The sequence below is a fragment of the Bos indicus genome, chromosome 21 (assembly GCF_029378745.1).
Source record: "Bos indicus isolate NIAB-ARS_2022 breed Sahiwal x Tharparkar chromosome 21, NIAB-ARS_B.indTharparkar_mat_pri_1.0, whole genome shotgun sequence".
In the NCBI taxonomy this organism is placed as follows: domain Eukaryota; kingdom Metazoa; phylum Chordata; class Mammalia; order Artiodactyla; family Bovidae; genus Bos; species Bos indicus.
This window is the reverse complement of record NC_091780.1, coordinates 29421225-29435463: the sequence shown is the minus strand read 5'-3', so window position 1 is coordinate 29435463 and position 14239 is coordinate 29421225. Positions and strand designations below refer to the sequence as shown.

Sequence of the window (14239 nt, the reverse complement as noted above, 5' to 3'; positions counted from 1 at the left end):
AGGGGAGTGGACCTGAGGGGACAGTTCTCCCAGAAAAGGAGAGCCAGCCCTGAGGGGACAATTCTCTCAGGAGAAGGAGAAGGGAGCCAAGGGGACAGTTCTCCCAGAAGAGAAGAGCCAGCCCTGAGGGGACAATTCTCTCAGGACAAGGGAGCCCAGGGTACAGTTCTCCCAGAAGAGGAAAGCCAGCCCTGAGGGGACAGCTCTCTCAGGAGAAGGGAGCTGAGGGGACAGTTCTCCCAGAAGAGGAGAGCCAGCCCCAAGGGGACAGTTCTCTCAGGAGAGGGGAGCCAGCCCCAAGTGGATAGCTCTCCCAGGAGGGGACCCTAGCCCCAAGTGGGCAGTTCTCACAGGAGAGGGGACCCCAGGGGACAGTTTTCTCAGGACAGGGAACCCCAGCCCCGAGGGGACAGCTTTCCCAGGAGGGGACCCCAGCCTCGAGTGGACAGTTCCCTCAGGAGAGGGGACCCTGCTCCGAAGGGTCAGGGTCCAGGCCCAGGAACACACGCACTTACTTTCGTCAGCATAAAATCCGGCGGGACAGAGGGTCACACAGGAGTTCACCTCCTGATGGTGGTAGAAGCCACGGCGGCAGGTCAGGCACTGCGTGGAGCCCCGGCCAGAGCAAGTCTCGCACCCCTTGTGGCACCGGCGGCAGCGGCGGGCTGCGGTGTCCCCAAAGTAGCCCAGAGGGCACGCACTCACACACTTCCTGTGGAGGCAGACACGGAGAAGACCATATCGCTGGGCCCAGTCCCCACCTGCACAGGGGCACAGGGAGAGGTGGGCCAGGGCGGGCAGAGGGACCCCTCAGCTGCCCCTGGAGGTTCCTGATGCAGTTGAGTGGGGAAGGCTTGCATGGGAAGCCCAGAGCCCTTCCCTGTCAAGGCTTCCCCAAGGGGTGGGGGCACTTGAAGGGCACGTGGCTTCCTTGGGCAGAACTCCCAGCGCCAGCAGAAGCCCCCTGATAGGCAGCAAGTGGGTCTCCAAGGTCACCATGAGGGCTCAGCAGCGCCCCTGCCAGAGCCCTGGCCGTGAGTGCACCCCAGGGGGGCTGCACCCCTGCCTGGGCACGCAGGGGTGGGGACCCCTCATTCTTGGCAGACTTTGCTGATGTTTACAGCAGTACTGGCCCCAGAGACGATGTTTGTTTGCAGTTTCCAAGCGAATGCCATGCTCAGTACGACCCACTTTTGTTTAACACAATGGAGAGAAAAAGCTTATGAACATAGCACAATGCCACCCATGGCCTCTGAGTTCTGTCTCAGTCACGAGCTATTCACGTGATGAGAACAGAAGGCTGCGAAGCATAAACTTTTCAAGCAGTGACCCTCCAGGTGACCTCCCTTCAGGGTATGTGGCTGTGACCCTCAAAGTGACTTCCCTCCAGGGTGTATGGCTGTGACCCTATATGTGACCTTTCCCTTCCAGGTGGTGTCGCTAATCCCTATGTAGGAGCCGGACACACAGCTGCAGCCTAGCCCTTTACCTGCTGGTCTTGACACTCCCCAGGCTGAAGTGGACGCAGTTCAAGCACTGGTCTGCACCGGGGCCATCACAGCCTTTGTCCCCACACTCCGGATGGCACACACCTTAAAGAAACAACCGTTTCCTTTCACCCACAGAGATGCTGTCTCAGTCATGTTGAACCCCCAAGAAACCTGTGTCTGGGTCCCACAGGCCCCTGCTGGGCCAACACACCCATCCTGTAGGGGACCCGCCTCAGCTGAGAACAGAGGGTTTGATGACCTGAGATGGGGGCTGCCTGAGGACAAGCAGGAGAGCGGTGGGCAGGGATCCAGGACTGTGACATTCTAGTATCCTTCCTGCGGCAAGGTCATGATGCTGGGCTGGCCACCACCCCCATCTCCACCATGAAGGACCACATGGGCAGGGCCACATGGGCACCAGTCACCACCCCCATCTCCACCATGAAGGGCAGTGCAGAGTCACATGGGGACCAATCACCACCCTCATCTCCACCATGAAGGGCAGTGCAGAGTCACATGGGCACCAGTCACCACCCCCATCTCCACCATGAAGGGCAGTGCAGAGTCATGCGGGACAGCTGTGACCAGGCAGCCACTTTCTGATGAGGAATGAAGGAAAGAAGAGGGGTGCACCATGCTGCCTCACGCAGTGATGGAGCTGGGCAGGTCTCTATGGCCCGAGTGGGTCTGGGCTGAGCCCTGCTTGGCTCCCCCATCTTGACCTCAGAGGTGGCCCCCCCACCTCTTCTCCATCCCCAAATTCTAACTCTGAGAGCTTGTGTGTTGCTGGAACTGGGGCAACCCCGCAGGGCCTGACCTGGTCTCCCCTCCACCTGTGCTTTGGGAAAGAGACCAGCTCTTTGGTTCTGGCCCTAGCACTGGGGGCCCCTCCACAGGGGTCCTCCTCACCTGGCCACTGGGCTGAGCTATGGTGGAACCCCTCCTCCCGTCTCCTCCCCACCTCCCCCATCGTCTCCACTGGGAAGTGGCTCCAGAAAGCCTCCCCATGTCGGGAGGGGCCTGGTGGGGCATTTGAAGGCTTTTGAGTCCCTGGAAGAGAAAACAACCAACTTCTACAAGGTTTCAGTTGTCGGAGAGGGTGGGGAGTAAGTTCAGAAGCAAAGAGGAGGTGACTAGCCGGTCACCAGCATTTCACAGCCAGAAGGGAAAGACACAAGGGCTTACTCTGTGCAGCCACAATGGGTCTTTGCTGAGGGCACAAAGTCCCCTTCATTCCTCTTTAAAGGGCCTCCAGACCTTCCTAGTGTTAGACTCGCTGTATTTGGCTTTCCTCCCCCAAGGTTTACCGTTGTCAGCATTTCCAAAGTTTTCACTGTGGGTCCCACCGGGAACCCCTTTCAAAGCTGTGCTCATCCCTGGGGGTGAGCTAGACGGCTCCTCAGGGTCTGGGGGCATGAGGCTCCCCTATCCCTCCCTCAGCTACAGGAAGCTGTTGGATTTGGGCGTCAATTTGCATTTGAGCTGACTCTTGTCTGCTCATCCTTTTGTGGCATCCAGCCCTCCCTGCAGCGGCCTGACAACCTGTGGCCTGGGGTCACCTCCCCCCAAGGCAGGAGAATCTCCTGTGAGAAGTTGAGAATAACTTTCTTAACCCTAAGGAGAAGTGTAGGGATGGGAGGAGATAGCCCACACTCCCCACTCTTTCCCAGCCTGGGAGATGGAGCTCCACAGGGCAGGACCTGGTCTAGTAACCATGTTGGATGCCAACTTTCTGGCGCCTGAAAGGTGTTAGGACGGCTCAAAGCAGGTGCTCAGTAAATACCTGCTGAATGGCTGAGGGTGAGAGAAGGGACGAAAGAGCAAGGCACTGGGATACTGGGGCAGCCCGGCATCCTCCTGTCCACACACAGAATGTCCTCAGATGTCCCAGAATGGGGAAGCCTTGGGGGAGGCCTGGTGCACTCAGTCCCCTCTCCCTGGGGCCTCTCTGCTGGTGAGAGATTAGTCAGGGACCCAGTGGGGAGCCCCACGCTAGGTGGGGGTTGCAGAAGCCTGATAGGGCACCCAGGGACGGCAAGTCCAGTCCCGCACAGGGGCGGGGGGTGGATAGCCTTGTGCCAGGGAGCGCGGTGAGACTCTCCCAAGCAGGGTCCTCCGGTCTGCATCTGTGAGCCCCCTCCCTGTGCAAATCTCTTCCTGGATCACCCTGAATAGCCCAACAGGAGGGTCATCCCTACCAGGAATCATTCCTGAACTCTGTCTGCCAGCTGGGCTACCTGGTCCCACCCCCACTGTTCCTCAGATGCACCTGGGTTCCCTTTGGCTCAGCTATACCCATCTTCTGGGTGGGTGTGCTTATGCCCCCTTTCCCTCTTCTATCCAGGAGCCCGAACGTTCCTCACAGACCCCTCACTTTCTGTCTCACCTCCCAGGGCTTCAGCCACAGGGCAGCATGACACTCTCCCCCCAGCTCTGCAGCCAGCAGGATGGCGGCCACCCCCTGAGAAAATGGAGCGTTTCCTGCGCTATCAGTACACAAGGAGGTCACAGGCATCAGTGACTCTGGCCTTCCAGGGCAGCCAGGAAGGAGGAGAACCTGGGCCATCCGGCAGCCATAGGGCTGCAGCCACTCCCTACAGGGAGCCCTGAGGAACTCAGGATGTGACTGCACAGGACAGAGATCCCAGACAGCTGAGGTGCACATGGAAGGAGAGATTTCAGCGAGCACAGACTCCTGTATCGTCCCATACACAAAAGGCAGATGCGAGAGTCTGGGCTCACCTGGTGGTTCACACAGTAAAGAATCTGCCTGCAGTGCAGGAGACACAGGGGACCTGGATTCAATCCCTGAGTCAGGAAGATCCCCTGGAGAAGAGAATGGCAACCCTCTCCAGTATTCTTGCCTAGAGAATCCCAGGGACAGAGGAGCCTGGCGGGCTATAGTCCATAGGGTTTTGAAGAGTCAGACATGACTGAGCAACTAACGCTTTCACATTCATTTTCATTCATACAGAAAAGTGCTAACTTCCTTGACTTGGGATATCTGGTTTTCTTTAACTCACAAAAATATTTTTGATGTTCAGACTGCCTGCCCTTAGTTGCAAACTTCTATATAACCTGGCTCCTACCCCTCTCACCTCCTCAGAGCAGTTATCTCAGGGTCACTTGAGATGCTGCCTCCCAGGCTTAAGTCCTAAAAGCTTCCCTCGAATAAAACATAACTCACCTTCTTGGTTGAGACTATTTTTTAAGTTGACACCCCTCTGCAGGTGCTGGACTGACACTGGCTTATTTAAAAACTCTTTCCTGACTCCTGTGTGCAGTGAATCCAGGATAAAATCATACGTGAGCAAACATTAGAAAGCAGCTGGGGGTTCTCAGTGGCTCTGTCCTTACGGGCTTAGGCCTGAAGGACCAGGTATATTCAGTGAGTCTCACAGTCCTTGCCCTTCTCACCACCCAGAAGCCTAGCCTCCATGTCACCACGAGGCTTGAGGTGAGCACCGGCGGATCCGTCTGCAGAGACCCTTACTGCCTGCAGGCGGCTGGACCTCCTCTCTGTCCCCCTACTTACCTCCTCCCCTTTATTTACTTCTTGGCTCCAGGAGGGCTGGCCCGGCACCTGTCCACCCCCCATCACAGCACTGCCCAGTGCCCCCGCTGCCAGAACCAGGAATGAACAGGGCCCAGTGCCCCCCAGGCACCATCGGCATGACCAGCTTAGCATCTGAGAAGGCTCCCCAGTTCTCGGCAACCTCTCAAGCTCACCCCTCAGCTGTGTGAGAAACTCCACAAAGTCCACAGTCACAGCTGCACCTCACAGTCTTCCCCACTCGGTCCCTCTCCTCCCTCAGCTTCTGTACCTGGGCTTGTCTGTCTGTGACAGAGGGGATCCCCAGGCACCCAGAAGAGGCCCCCATCCCCCAAGTCCTCACCCCTCCTTCCATGCCCCTCCTGCCCTGGCCCCTTTCCTGTTCTTCTGCTGTTACTGGTGTGCCCGCCGTACTTGCCCAAGACCCCAGGGAATCTCCCTGAGGGTTAGGAACACCCCTCAGTCCCTCAGAGACCCCTCCAATCCCCGTGGTCGGGCTCCTAAGTGGCCTGGGCTGCATAAGAATTAGAGTGACATTCCAGGACAGTGTGAGGTTAGAGCCATAGCAGATTTTAGCGGGGAGGGAATCAGTCCTTTATTAATAATTACTGAATCTTGCCACTGTTTATAAATCACAGGGGGAAACAGAGCAGATTAGTCCATACATAATTCAATGCTCCATTTTAAAGGCATGGTAGGAGAAATTTAAAATTGAATCACCCATAATTTATGCTTGATCTTTATTTGTGGAATTCTCCATTTTGTTATTTTTTTTTTCCAGAAGCTATTAGATAACTCAAAGCATCAATATTCTTAGATCTCACTCATCATTTATCAAGCAGCTGAAATATTTAGCCAAGGAAAATACGCCCAACCAGAAAGATTCCACATTTCACAATCACTGGGGTGGTTCTGAGGCAAAGGAAAGCTTTCGGCCAGGTATGCCCACAAGATCATGCCTGGCCCAGTGCCGGGAGCGTCCATGGCTGCCTAGGCTGCCAGGCCCCTGGCACGGAGCATTGCAGGCTGAGCCAGGGCTGCCCATGGGGGTGCTGCAGGAAGACCACTGGCAAGGAGGCACCCCTGCTGCTTGTGAGTGTTCCCCCGACATCAGGCCTTGACCCTGTCACGCGTCCTCCTCCAGTCCCCCCACCCTATCCCCTGGTCCTCCACAGTCTCCACGCCAGTCACTCCCCCTGGCCATGCCCACACATCCTGGCTCCTGTCAGTGCCCCCGGCCTTCCCACATCCTGGCCACGAGGACAGAGAACAGACAGATGAGAGAGAGGGTCTGGAGGCTGAGCCGGGAGCTGGGTCCCCTGAAGGAAAGGGGGTGCCCCAGAGGAGTGCCACTAGCCGGGGGCAGGTCCATGTTCTGGTGGGGGACAGGGAACCTGTATTCCTGTCCTAGAAAGGTTGTAGAGTACTTACTGGTTTGCAGCATACTTACTGGTCTGTAAAAGACTAGGAGAGCCAGGGGAGGAAGGAGCTGTGAGTGCAAACGACCACCATTACTACGACTCCCAAGCGAGAGGAGACCAGCAGCCCTAACCCGCCTGCCGCCGGGGAGTGGACAAGCAGGCGTGTCCTCCGGCCGCAGGCTCAGTACCTGTGTAGTCCTCTTCGTCCTCCGGAACCTCAGCCTGGGACGGTGACACGGCAGTCCTCGGGGGCTCCAGCTCTGAGGTGGAGAGCTCCAGCATCCGAGAGCGGGACTGGTGGGTGCTGAAGGTGGTGTAGGGGTGCTCGGCGGTGCCGTACAGGATGAGGGTCCACTCCCTCAGCTTCCCTGGAAGGCACAGGATCCAGACTCACCCAGAGTCCAGACAGCCCTCAGGAGGCCCAGGACGTGCTCCGGCCAGGGGCCTCCACTCCCCAGAAGTGCCTAGTGCAGCCGGCTCAGGTTCCCAGCCCTCCTCTGACAGCAAGGCTCCCAGCCCAGTGCCATTCCCCGCTTGTCACCCCATGCCCAGCCACCTCTCCCTCCTTGGGTGGTGGTGCAGCCCCTCCCCACCAAACGACTCCCACCCCAACAATGGGTAGCTCCCTCCCTGTCTGGGAAAATCCAGGGGATGGATCTGGGTCAGGCGGGCCCTTAGCCTCGTCCTGTGTGTTCCGACATACTAGCTAGGGTCTCCACCCTGGGTCACAGGATGGCGGGTCTTGGAAACAGAAAGATGACTGGTACCCTCGCTGGTCTGCATGTGTAGGGAGGGGGACAGGGAGCAGCAGGGACCACCCTGCTGCCTCTATGAGAGAACGAGGCTCAGGTAGCTGGATATGATCAGGTGTGAGGAGAAGGGGAACCTGGCCTGCACCGTGCAGGTGGGATCACTGATGTAATACAGCCCACAAGGGCGGGGGTAGACACGACTGCAGGCTGCCTCCCTCTCTCAACATGTGTGGCCAGCATTCGGGGCCATGGGACTGTGTCGGGAGGGTCACTGACGTCATCATCGTGCAGGTGAGGGGCCGAGGGCCAGTGTGATTGGCCTAAGGACAAGCCTAGGCTTGCGCTAACGTGCTCCGGTCACCCCAGCTGCACAGGGTTTATTGAGAAGAGGGCTGACTCCACAGGAACTGGTTCTGTCATGCAGTGGGGGACAGATCAGGACTGGTTTCTTTTACCCAGCATCCTGGCCAGATAAGGTCCCAGCCCCTGAGAGCTGCAGCCACCAAAGCCCCCAAGTCAGGCTCAGGCCCTCCCGGCCCGACCAGGATTAAAGCAGGTAAGGGACCTGTCCTGGGCTGACTGTCCCCTGGGACATGTCTCCAGAGGGTGTGGCTCTTTCCGTGGCCAAGTCCCCAACACAGCAAGTGACACTGACAGGGAAATGCTTCATGTGGGCCCAGGTGCAGCAAACACAGCCAGGCTAGGAAGCACCGTGCATTCTCAAGCCCCAGGGATCAAATGACAGCTACACCTCGCAACCACAAAGCTCTGGGCTTTGTGAGGTGCTGAGTGAGGAACACTGCATAGTGACTGCATAGGGGAGTATATGACCACAGGCAGCAACGAGGGCTCTACGAGCTGTAATCAGAGTTGAGATTTATTTCAACTTTGTATTATGTCTCTAGAAACCCCACCAAAGGCCTTGTCACTAAAGTTAGATGCTTATTTTAGGCAGAGGTTTGGTAGGACAAACAAGAGAAGGGAGGCTGCTCCAAGCTTGGGATCAGAACAGCCTGTGTGTGAGCGGGGAGAGCAGAACCAATACCAAAAAACCATGGGAACAGCTCCTAAGAGTTCTTGTCAAGAGGAGAAACCAGCTTCTTTCCTTCCTTGTGTGTCTGTAGGACATGATGGGTAGGACATTAGGGAGACTGACTGCAGCAATCACTTCTCCCTATGCATAAGTCATTGTGCTGTAACCTTATGCTTCTCAGGGCCACATGCCAATTATATCTCGATAAAGCTGACAAGAAAAATAATTCCAAGAAACCAGCAGGAGGACCTGTCTTGCAGGGAGGCCTGGAAGGGAGGCCGAGAGGGGAGGCTGGGGTTCAGGAATGGAAGAGAGACTTCATTTTTATTGTTTTCCCTTGTGGATGGTTTGATTTAAAAACAAACAAACAAACATGGCATATATTACCTTTCATATATATAAATATTAAATCATTAAGTTTAGTTTAAAAATCTATAAACAGGGACTCCACACTCTCTGCTCCCCCTGAAGGGGGCCCAGGTTTGATCCCTGGTCGGGGAACTAAATCCTATATGCCATAACTAAAGATCCTGTGTGCCGCAACTAAGACCAGGTGCAGCCAAATAAATAATTTTTTTTTTTAAACGAGATCAAACCAGTTAATCCTAAAGGAAATCAACCCTGAATATTCATTGGAAGGACTGATGCTGAAGCTGAAGCTCCAACACTCTGGCCACCTGACATGAAGAGCCAACTCACTGGAAAAGACCCTGATGCTGGGAAAGATTGAAGGCAGGAGGAGAAGGGGACGACAGAGGATGAGATGGTTGAATGGTATCACCGACTCCTTGGACATGAATTTGAGCAAGCTCCAGGAGATGGTGAAGGACAGGGAAGCCTGGCACGCTGCAGTCCACGGGGTCAAAAAGAGTCAAACATGACTTAGTGACTGAACAACAACAAAGAAACAAACTGGTTATACAGTCAAGGAAGCAAACGTGAAAAAGCTGAGGCCCAGTGCTTTTGATTTACATTTCTGAAATAAATGTGAAGGCTCAAAATCTACAAGTACAGAGGGAGCAGAGTGGAAGTCCCCCCAACCTGCCTGCCCGAGCCACCATCTCTGTCCACGGCTACTCGGCTACCTGTTTCTTGAGCATCCTTCTGGAGGTGTTTTATTCTTATCCAAGCAAACATGAATACATATTCTGCCCCGTCCCTTTTATCAACACACCTGGCAGCATATTCTGCACTTGGGATTTTCCATTAAAACACATCCTGCTGATCTTTCCATCACTGCCTCAGAGAGATGTGGCATCACTTACTAACAATGCCCTTGACAGGCATCGAAGTTGTTTTCGAATGTCTGCAGTCACAGACAGCCTATAGCCTGGGTCACAGGAGGAGGCGCCAGGCGAGGCTGGCAGAGCAAGGACCCGGCTTTGAATCCTGATTCGGCCACCTGCTAGCTGTGAGGCCTCAGGCAAAGTACTCACTCTCCCTGTTCTTCAGCGTCCTCATCTGTGAAGTGGGATCACATTAACAACACCTACTTCACAGATCGGCCTGGGGAATGAAATGACTTTAACGATGGTAGAGATTCAGAAAAGTGACTCATGTGGAAGTGCAGCTCTGTGCTCTTAGCTGCAGGGTGGTCCCTGCGCCCCCTCCCCCGACTCCACACCCATCAACAACCCTGAGGATTTAGCCCATAGCCGTGCCAGCTCCCAGCACTCTTACCATGCCCAGAGTCCGCCCTTGCTGTGAGGAGAGGAGACGCAGAGGGAAAAACCAAGCAGGAAGCAGAAGACCCACCATCCAGGTTTATAGCAGAGACCCAGCCCACACTCCACAGGACTCCATCCAGGTTTAGAGCAGAGACCCAGCCCACACTCCATAGGACTCCATCCAGGTTTAGAGCAGAGACCCAGCCCACATTCCATAGGACTCCATCCAGGTTTAGAGCAGAGACCCAGCCCACATTCCATAGGACTCCATCCAGGTTTAGAGCAAAGACCCAGTCCACACTCCACAGAACTGCATCCAGGGCAACAAAGACCCAGTCCATACTCCACAGGACTCCATCCAGGGTTAGACCAGAGACCCAGCCAGCCAACACTCAACAGGACCTTCATCCAGAGCAGTAGGACCTTTTAACAAGAATGTACTGCTTATTGGTCAAATCTGCACAAGGTGTGCTTACAAAAACCCAACCAGTACCATTCACTCCTTAGTTTCCAGGAAAGGGTTCTTAAAAGATGCCCTGATCCCAATGCCTTGGCTGTCTCTTCATCAGATTCCTGAGCCCCTAGAAGAAGGAAGGGCACATTTGCCTGCTCAAATGCTTGGGCAGCACTGCTGGGAGAGGAGAGGACAATCCAAGCTGATGCCCGAGGCTGCCGACAAATGGCCTTGTCTTCATTCACTGTCTTCAGTGCATTTCCTCTCAATGAACTGAGCTCCTAATAAACAAACAGGGTTATTCCTATTCAAAGAGAGAACAAGAATTAAGGCAAGACTAAGGCAGAGTTTGCCAATGGGAAAGTACCACCAATGGTATCGCTTTTCTTTTCCAGCATTTTGAATTAAGCGCTAATCCAAACAAGCTAGATGTGGGGGAAAGATTCTGTTAGATTAAGGGCTCTGAACTAATCCTTTTGAATTCCTGGCTTTTCTTCAGCCATAAGCAAAGTTATGAACAACAAAGAATTTACTAAATCTCCGCCATCCTCACACTCTTATGGCAGAAAGCGAAGAGGAACTAAAGTACCTCTTGATGAAGCTGAAAGATGAGAGTGAAAAAGCTGGCTTAAAACTCAACATTCAGAAAACTAAGATCATGGCATCCAGTCCCATCACTGCATGGCAAATAGATGGGAAAACAATGGAAACAGTGACAGACTTTATTTTCTTGGGCTCCAAAATCACTGCAGATGGTGACTGCAGCCATGAAATTAAAAGACGCTTGCTCCTTGGAAGAAAAGCTATGACAAACCTAGATAGCATTTTAAAATGCAGAGACATTACTTTGCTGACAAAGGTCCGTCTAATCAAAGCTATGGTTTTTCCAGTAGTCATGTATGGATGTGAGAGTTGGACCATAAAGAAGGCTGAGTGCCAAAGAATTGATGCTTTTGAACTGTGCTGCTGGATAAGACTCTTGAGAGTCCTTTGGACTGCAGGGAGATCAAATCAGTCAATCCTAAAGGAAATTCAGTTCAGTTCAGTTTAGTTCAGTTCAGTCACTCAGTCGTGTCCGACTTTTTGTGACCCCATGAATCACAGCACTCCAGGCCTCCCTGTCCATCACCAACTCCCGGAGTTCACTCAGACCCATGTCCATCGAGTCAGTGATGTCAGCCAGCCATCTCATCCTCTGTCGTCCCCTTCTCCTCCTGACCCCAATCCCTCCCAGCATCAGAGTCTTTTCCAATGAGTCAACTCTTCGCATGAGGTGGCCAAAGTACTGGAGTTTCAGCTTTAACATCATTCCTTCCAAAGAAATCCAAGTCCTGAATATTCACTGGAAGAACTGATGCTGAAGCTTAAGCTCTAATACTTTGGCCACCTGACGCAAAGAACTGACTCACTGGAAAAGACCCTGATGCTGGAAAAGATTGAAAGCAGGAGGAGAAGAGGATGACAGAGAAGAGATGGTTGGATGGCATCACTGACTCGATGGACATAAGTTTGAGCAAGCTCATGAGTTGGTGAAGGACAGGGAAGCCTGGTGTGCTGTAGTCCACAGGGCCACAAAGAGTTGGACACTACTGAGTGACTGAACTGACTGAACTGAACTCAAGGAGGGGGTCTTCAGATCTACAGGCAGTCGGTCAAAAGCACAGGTGATAACCCAGGCTTACAACTGGTGTACCAAGTACAGTGGGGTGGGGAAGAGGGGGCAGATAGTCTTGTGGGACTGAACCCTCAGTCTGCAGGGCTGATGCTGTTCCGTGGCAGGTGGTGCCAGAAGGGAGTTACATTGTAGCACACCCAGGTGAAGCTGCAGAGAATTGCCTGTCCTGGGGAAAACCCCACACATTTGGGACCTGAAGTGAAGACCTCTGAGTGAACAACAGAGGCAGAGAGAGAAACACAGAAGGGAGGAAGAAGTGGGTTTTTCCCTACTCCATGTTTCTATTTTACAACACCAGCTGCAGTTTTCTTGAAATTTTCTGGTCCTGCTCTTGTTTGCTTTTGCTGCCTGAGTTGCTTCTTCCCCCTGGGGTTTGTTTTCTATAAAGTCTGTGTCTGTTTTGATGTTGCATAAACTTCTCACATGTGTGGGGGTCCTTTTCTATTTATCAGTGAGGCACTAAGAATGGTTAGAGGTTCTGCATGCTGGAATGTGAAAACACACTTTTTGTTTATTGATTTCGTATTCAGCAAACTTGCTAGCCAGAACAAAACGAGAACGGAAATGTTATCATAGCATGCCAGCTAGCTCAGATGTAAACAATGCTTGTTTTCATAGTAAATGCAAGCACTTCGCATCAGAAACAGTGGAGACGGGAAGAAAATGTACGATTTTTAAAGTGCTGAAATAATAAAAAAGAAACAGGGCTGACCCAGGATCCAGTGAAAATAACTGTTGAGAAATAGGTGGAGCCATGGCACCCTCGCCTTCATTCCTGTCAGCAGAGTCAAAATCAGCGTGTCAATAAGTAAACCTATCCTTAAAAACAAACCAAAAGATGGGCTGAAATAAAGATATTTTGAGATAAACCCAAGCAGGGAAGAGTCATGGCCAGCAGGCTAAGAAATGGAGAAGCAGCTCTTCAGGCAGAAGGAAGATGGTCACACGTAAAATCCGGATCCACAGGGAGAGCATGGGGAAGAGCAGCTTTTTTTTTCTTTCACTCAGGGCTAGGCCTCCCTCTGTCACCTCTATTTAACCCGCACTACCTGTTTGGATTGGCAGTATTTTTATAATCATCCAGTTCCAACGATCTCCTATTTTAAATTATGGTATTTTCCTTTGGCACGAATCATTTAGTAGTGTTGCTCCACTATCAAATGTATAGGCTTTTTCTAGTAACCTCTTAAGTTTTGATTTCTTACGTGTACTCTCAGAGGACAGGGTTTATATACTACCAGTCCTTGGAAATAGCCTGAAGCTTGCCAAATGGCCCACGATGTGCCCAGTTCTCATAAACAATCCACCTTGCGCTGGAAAGGCGAGTGTGTTCTTCGGTCATTGTGTGTAGGTCCACTGGTTGGACCTAATTTTCAACTGTGATGTTCAGAATTCTCTCCCTACTGACTTGCTGTTTTTCCTATCAAATGTACTTGAGGTACACTAAACCTCCCACCTTGTGTGTTAGTCTTTTTCTCTTTGGAGTTTTAACAAATTTTTGCTTTATATATTTCGAGGCCACATCAGGACTGAACCAAATCTTTTATCAACATCTGTGATCCTCCTTCCAGCTTCAGGAAGGCTTTCCACCTTAACGTTTGTTTCTCCAATGTTAACGGAACTACATCGGCTTTCTTTGGTTAGCATTTTCTTGGGCTACCTTTTACCATCCACTGATTCTTAACTTTGCAGTTTTCTTGTAGTTTAGATATTGTTCTTACATATAGCTCTCTCAGTCAGGCGCAGCATGAAGCAGATAGCATAATTAAACTCAGATAATCCAATGGCTTCCTAGGTGGTTCAGTGGTAAAGAATCTGCCTGCCAATGCAGGAGACGCAAGAGATGTGGGTTCGATCCCCAGGGCTGGGAAAATCCCCTGCAGAAGGAAATGGCTACCCATTTCAGTATTCTTGCCTGGAGAATCCCATGGACAGAGCAGCCTGGCAGGCTATAGTCCATGGGGTCCCAGAGTCGGACACGATTGAAGCGGCTTAACAACAATGAGCAGAGGCAAGGGATGATGGGGTTCCCCAGGGCTAGAAACAGAAGTGGTGCTAAGCCCACAGGTGTACTATAGCCTACAGGCAAGGGGAAGGGAGGGCGTGACCCCAAGGGATGCTGGAGGTCACACAGAAGTACCACTTTCCTCCTTCTATTCTCCTGCTGAAGTTCTCTTGGCTGAACTCCACCACA

The 14239-nt window shown here is 52.6% G+C and overlaps 1 protein-coding gene across 2 annotated transcripts in view; it reads right to left on the bottom strand.

Annotated features, from left to right (window-relative positions):
* Positions 1–14239, bottom strand: part of PCSK6 (proprotein convertase subtilisin/kexin type 6) — a 169898-nt gene that overhangs the window by 12834 nt on the left and 142825 nt on the right. The window contains exons 14-17 of one of the 2 annotated variants that reach the window (XM_070775279.1): positions 6653–6832; positions 6494–6532; positions 1490–1592; positions 516–712 (exon numbers count right to left, since the gene is read on the bottom strand). In XM_070775279.1, coding sequence (XP_070631380.1) covers positions 516–712; positions 1490–1592; positions 6494–6532; positions 6653–6832 — 519 coding nt within the window. The remainder of the gene's footprint in view (positions 1–515; positions 713–1489; positions 1593–6493; positions 6533–6652; positions 6833–14239) is intronic. The other variant, XM_070775280.1, reaches the window with a different exon arrangement.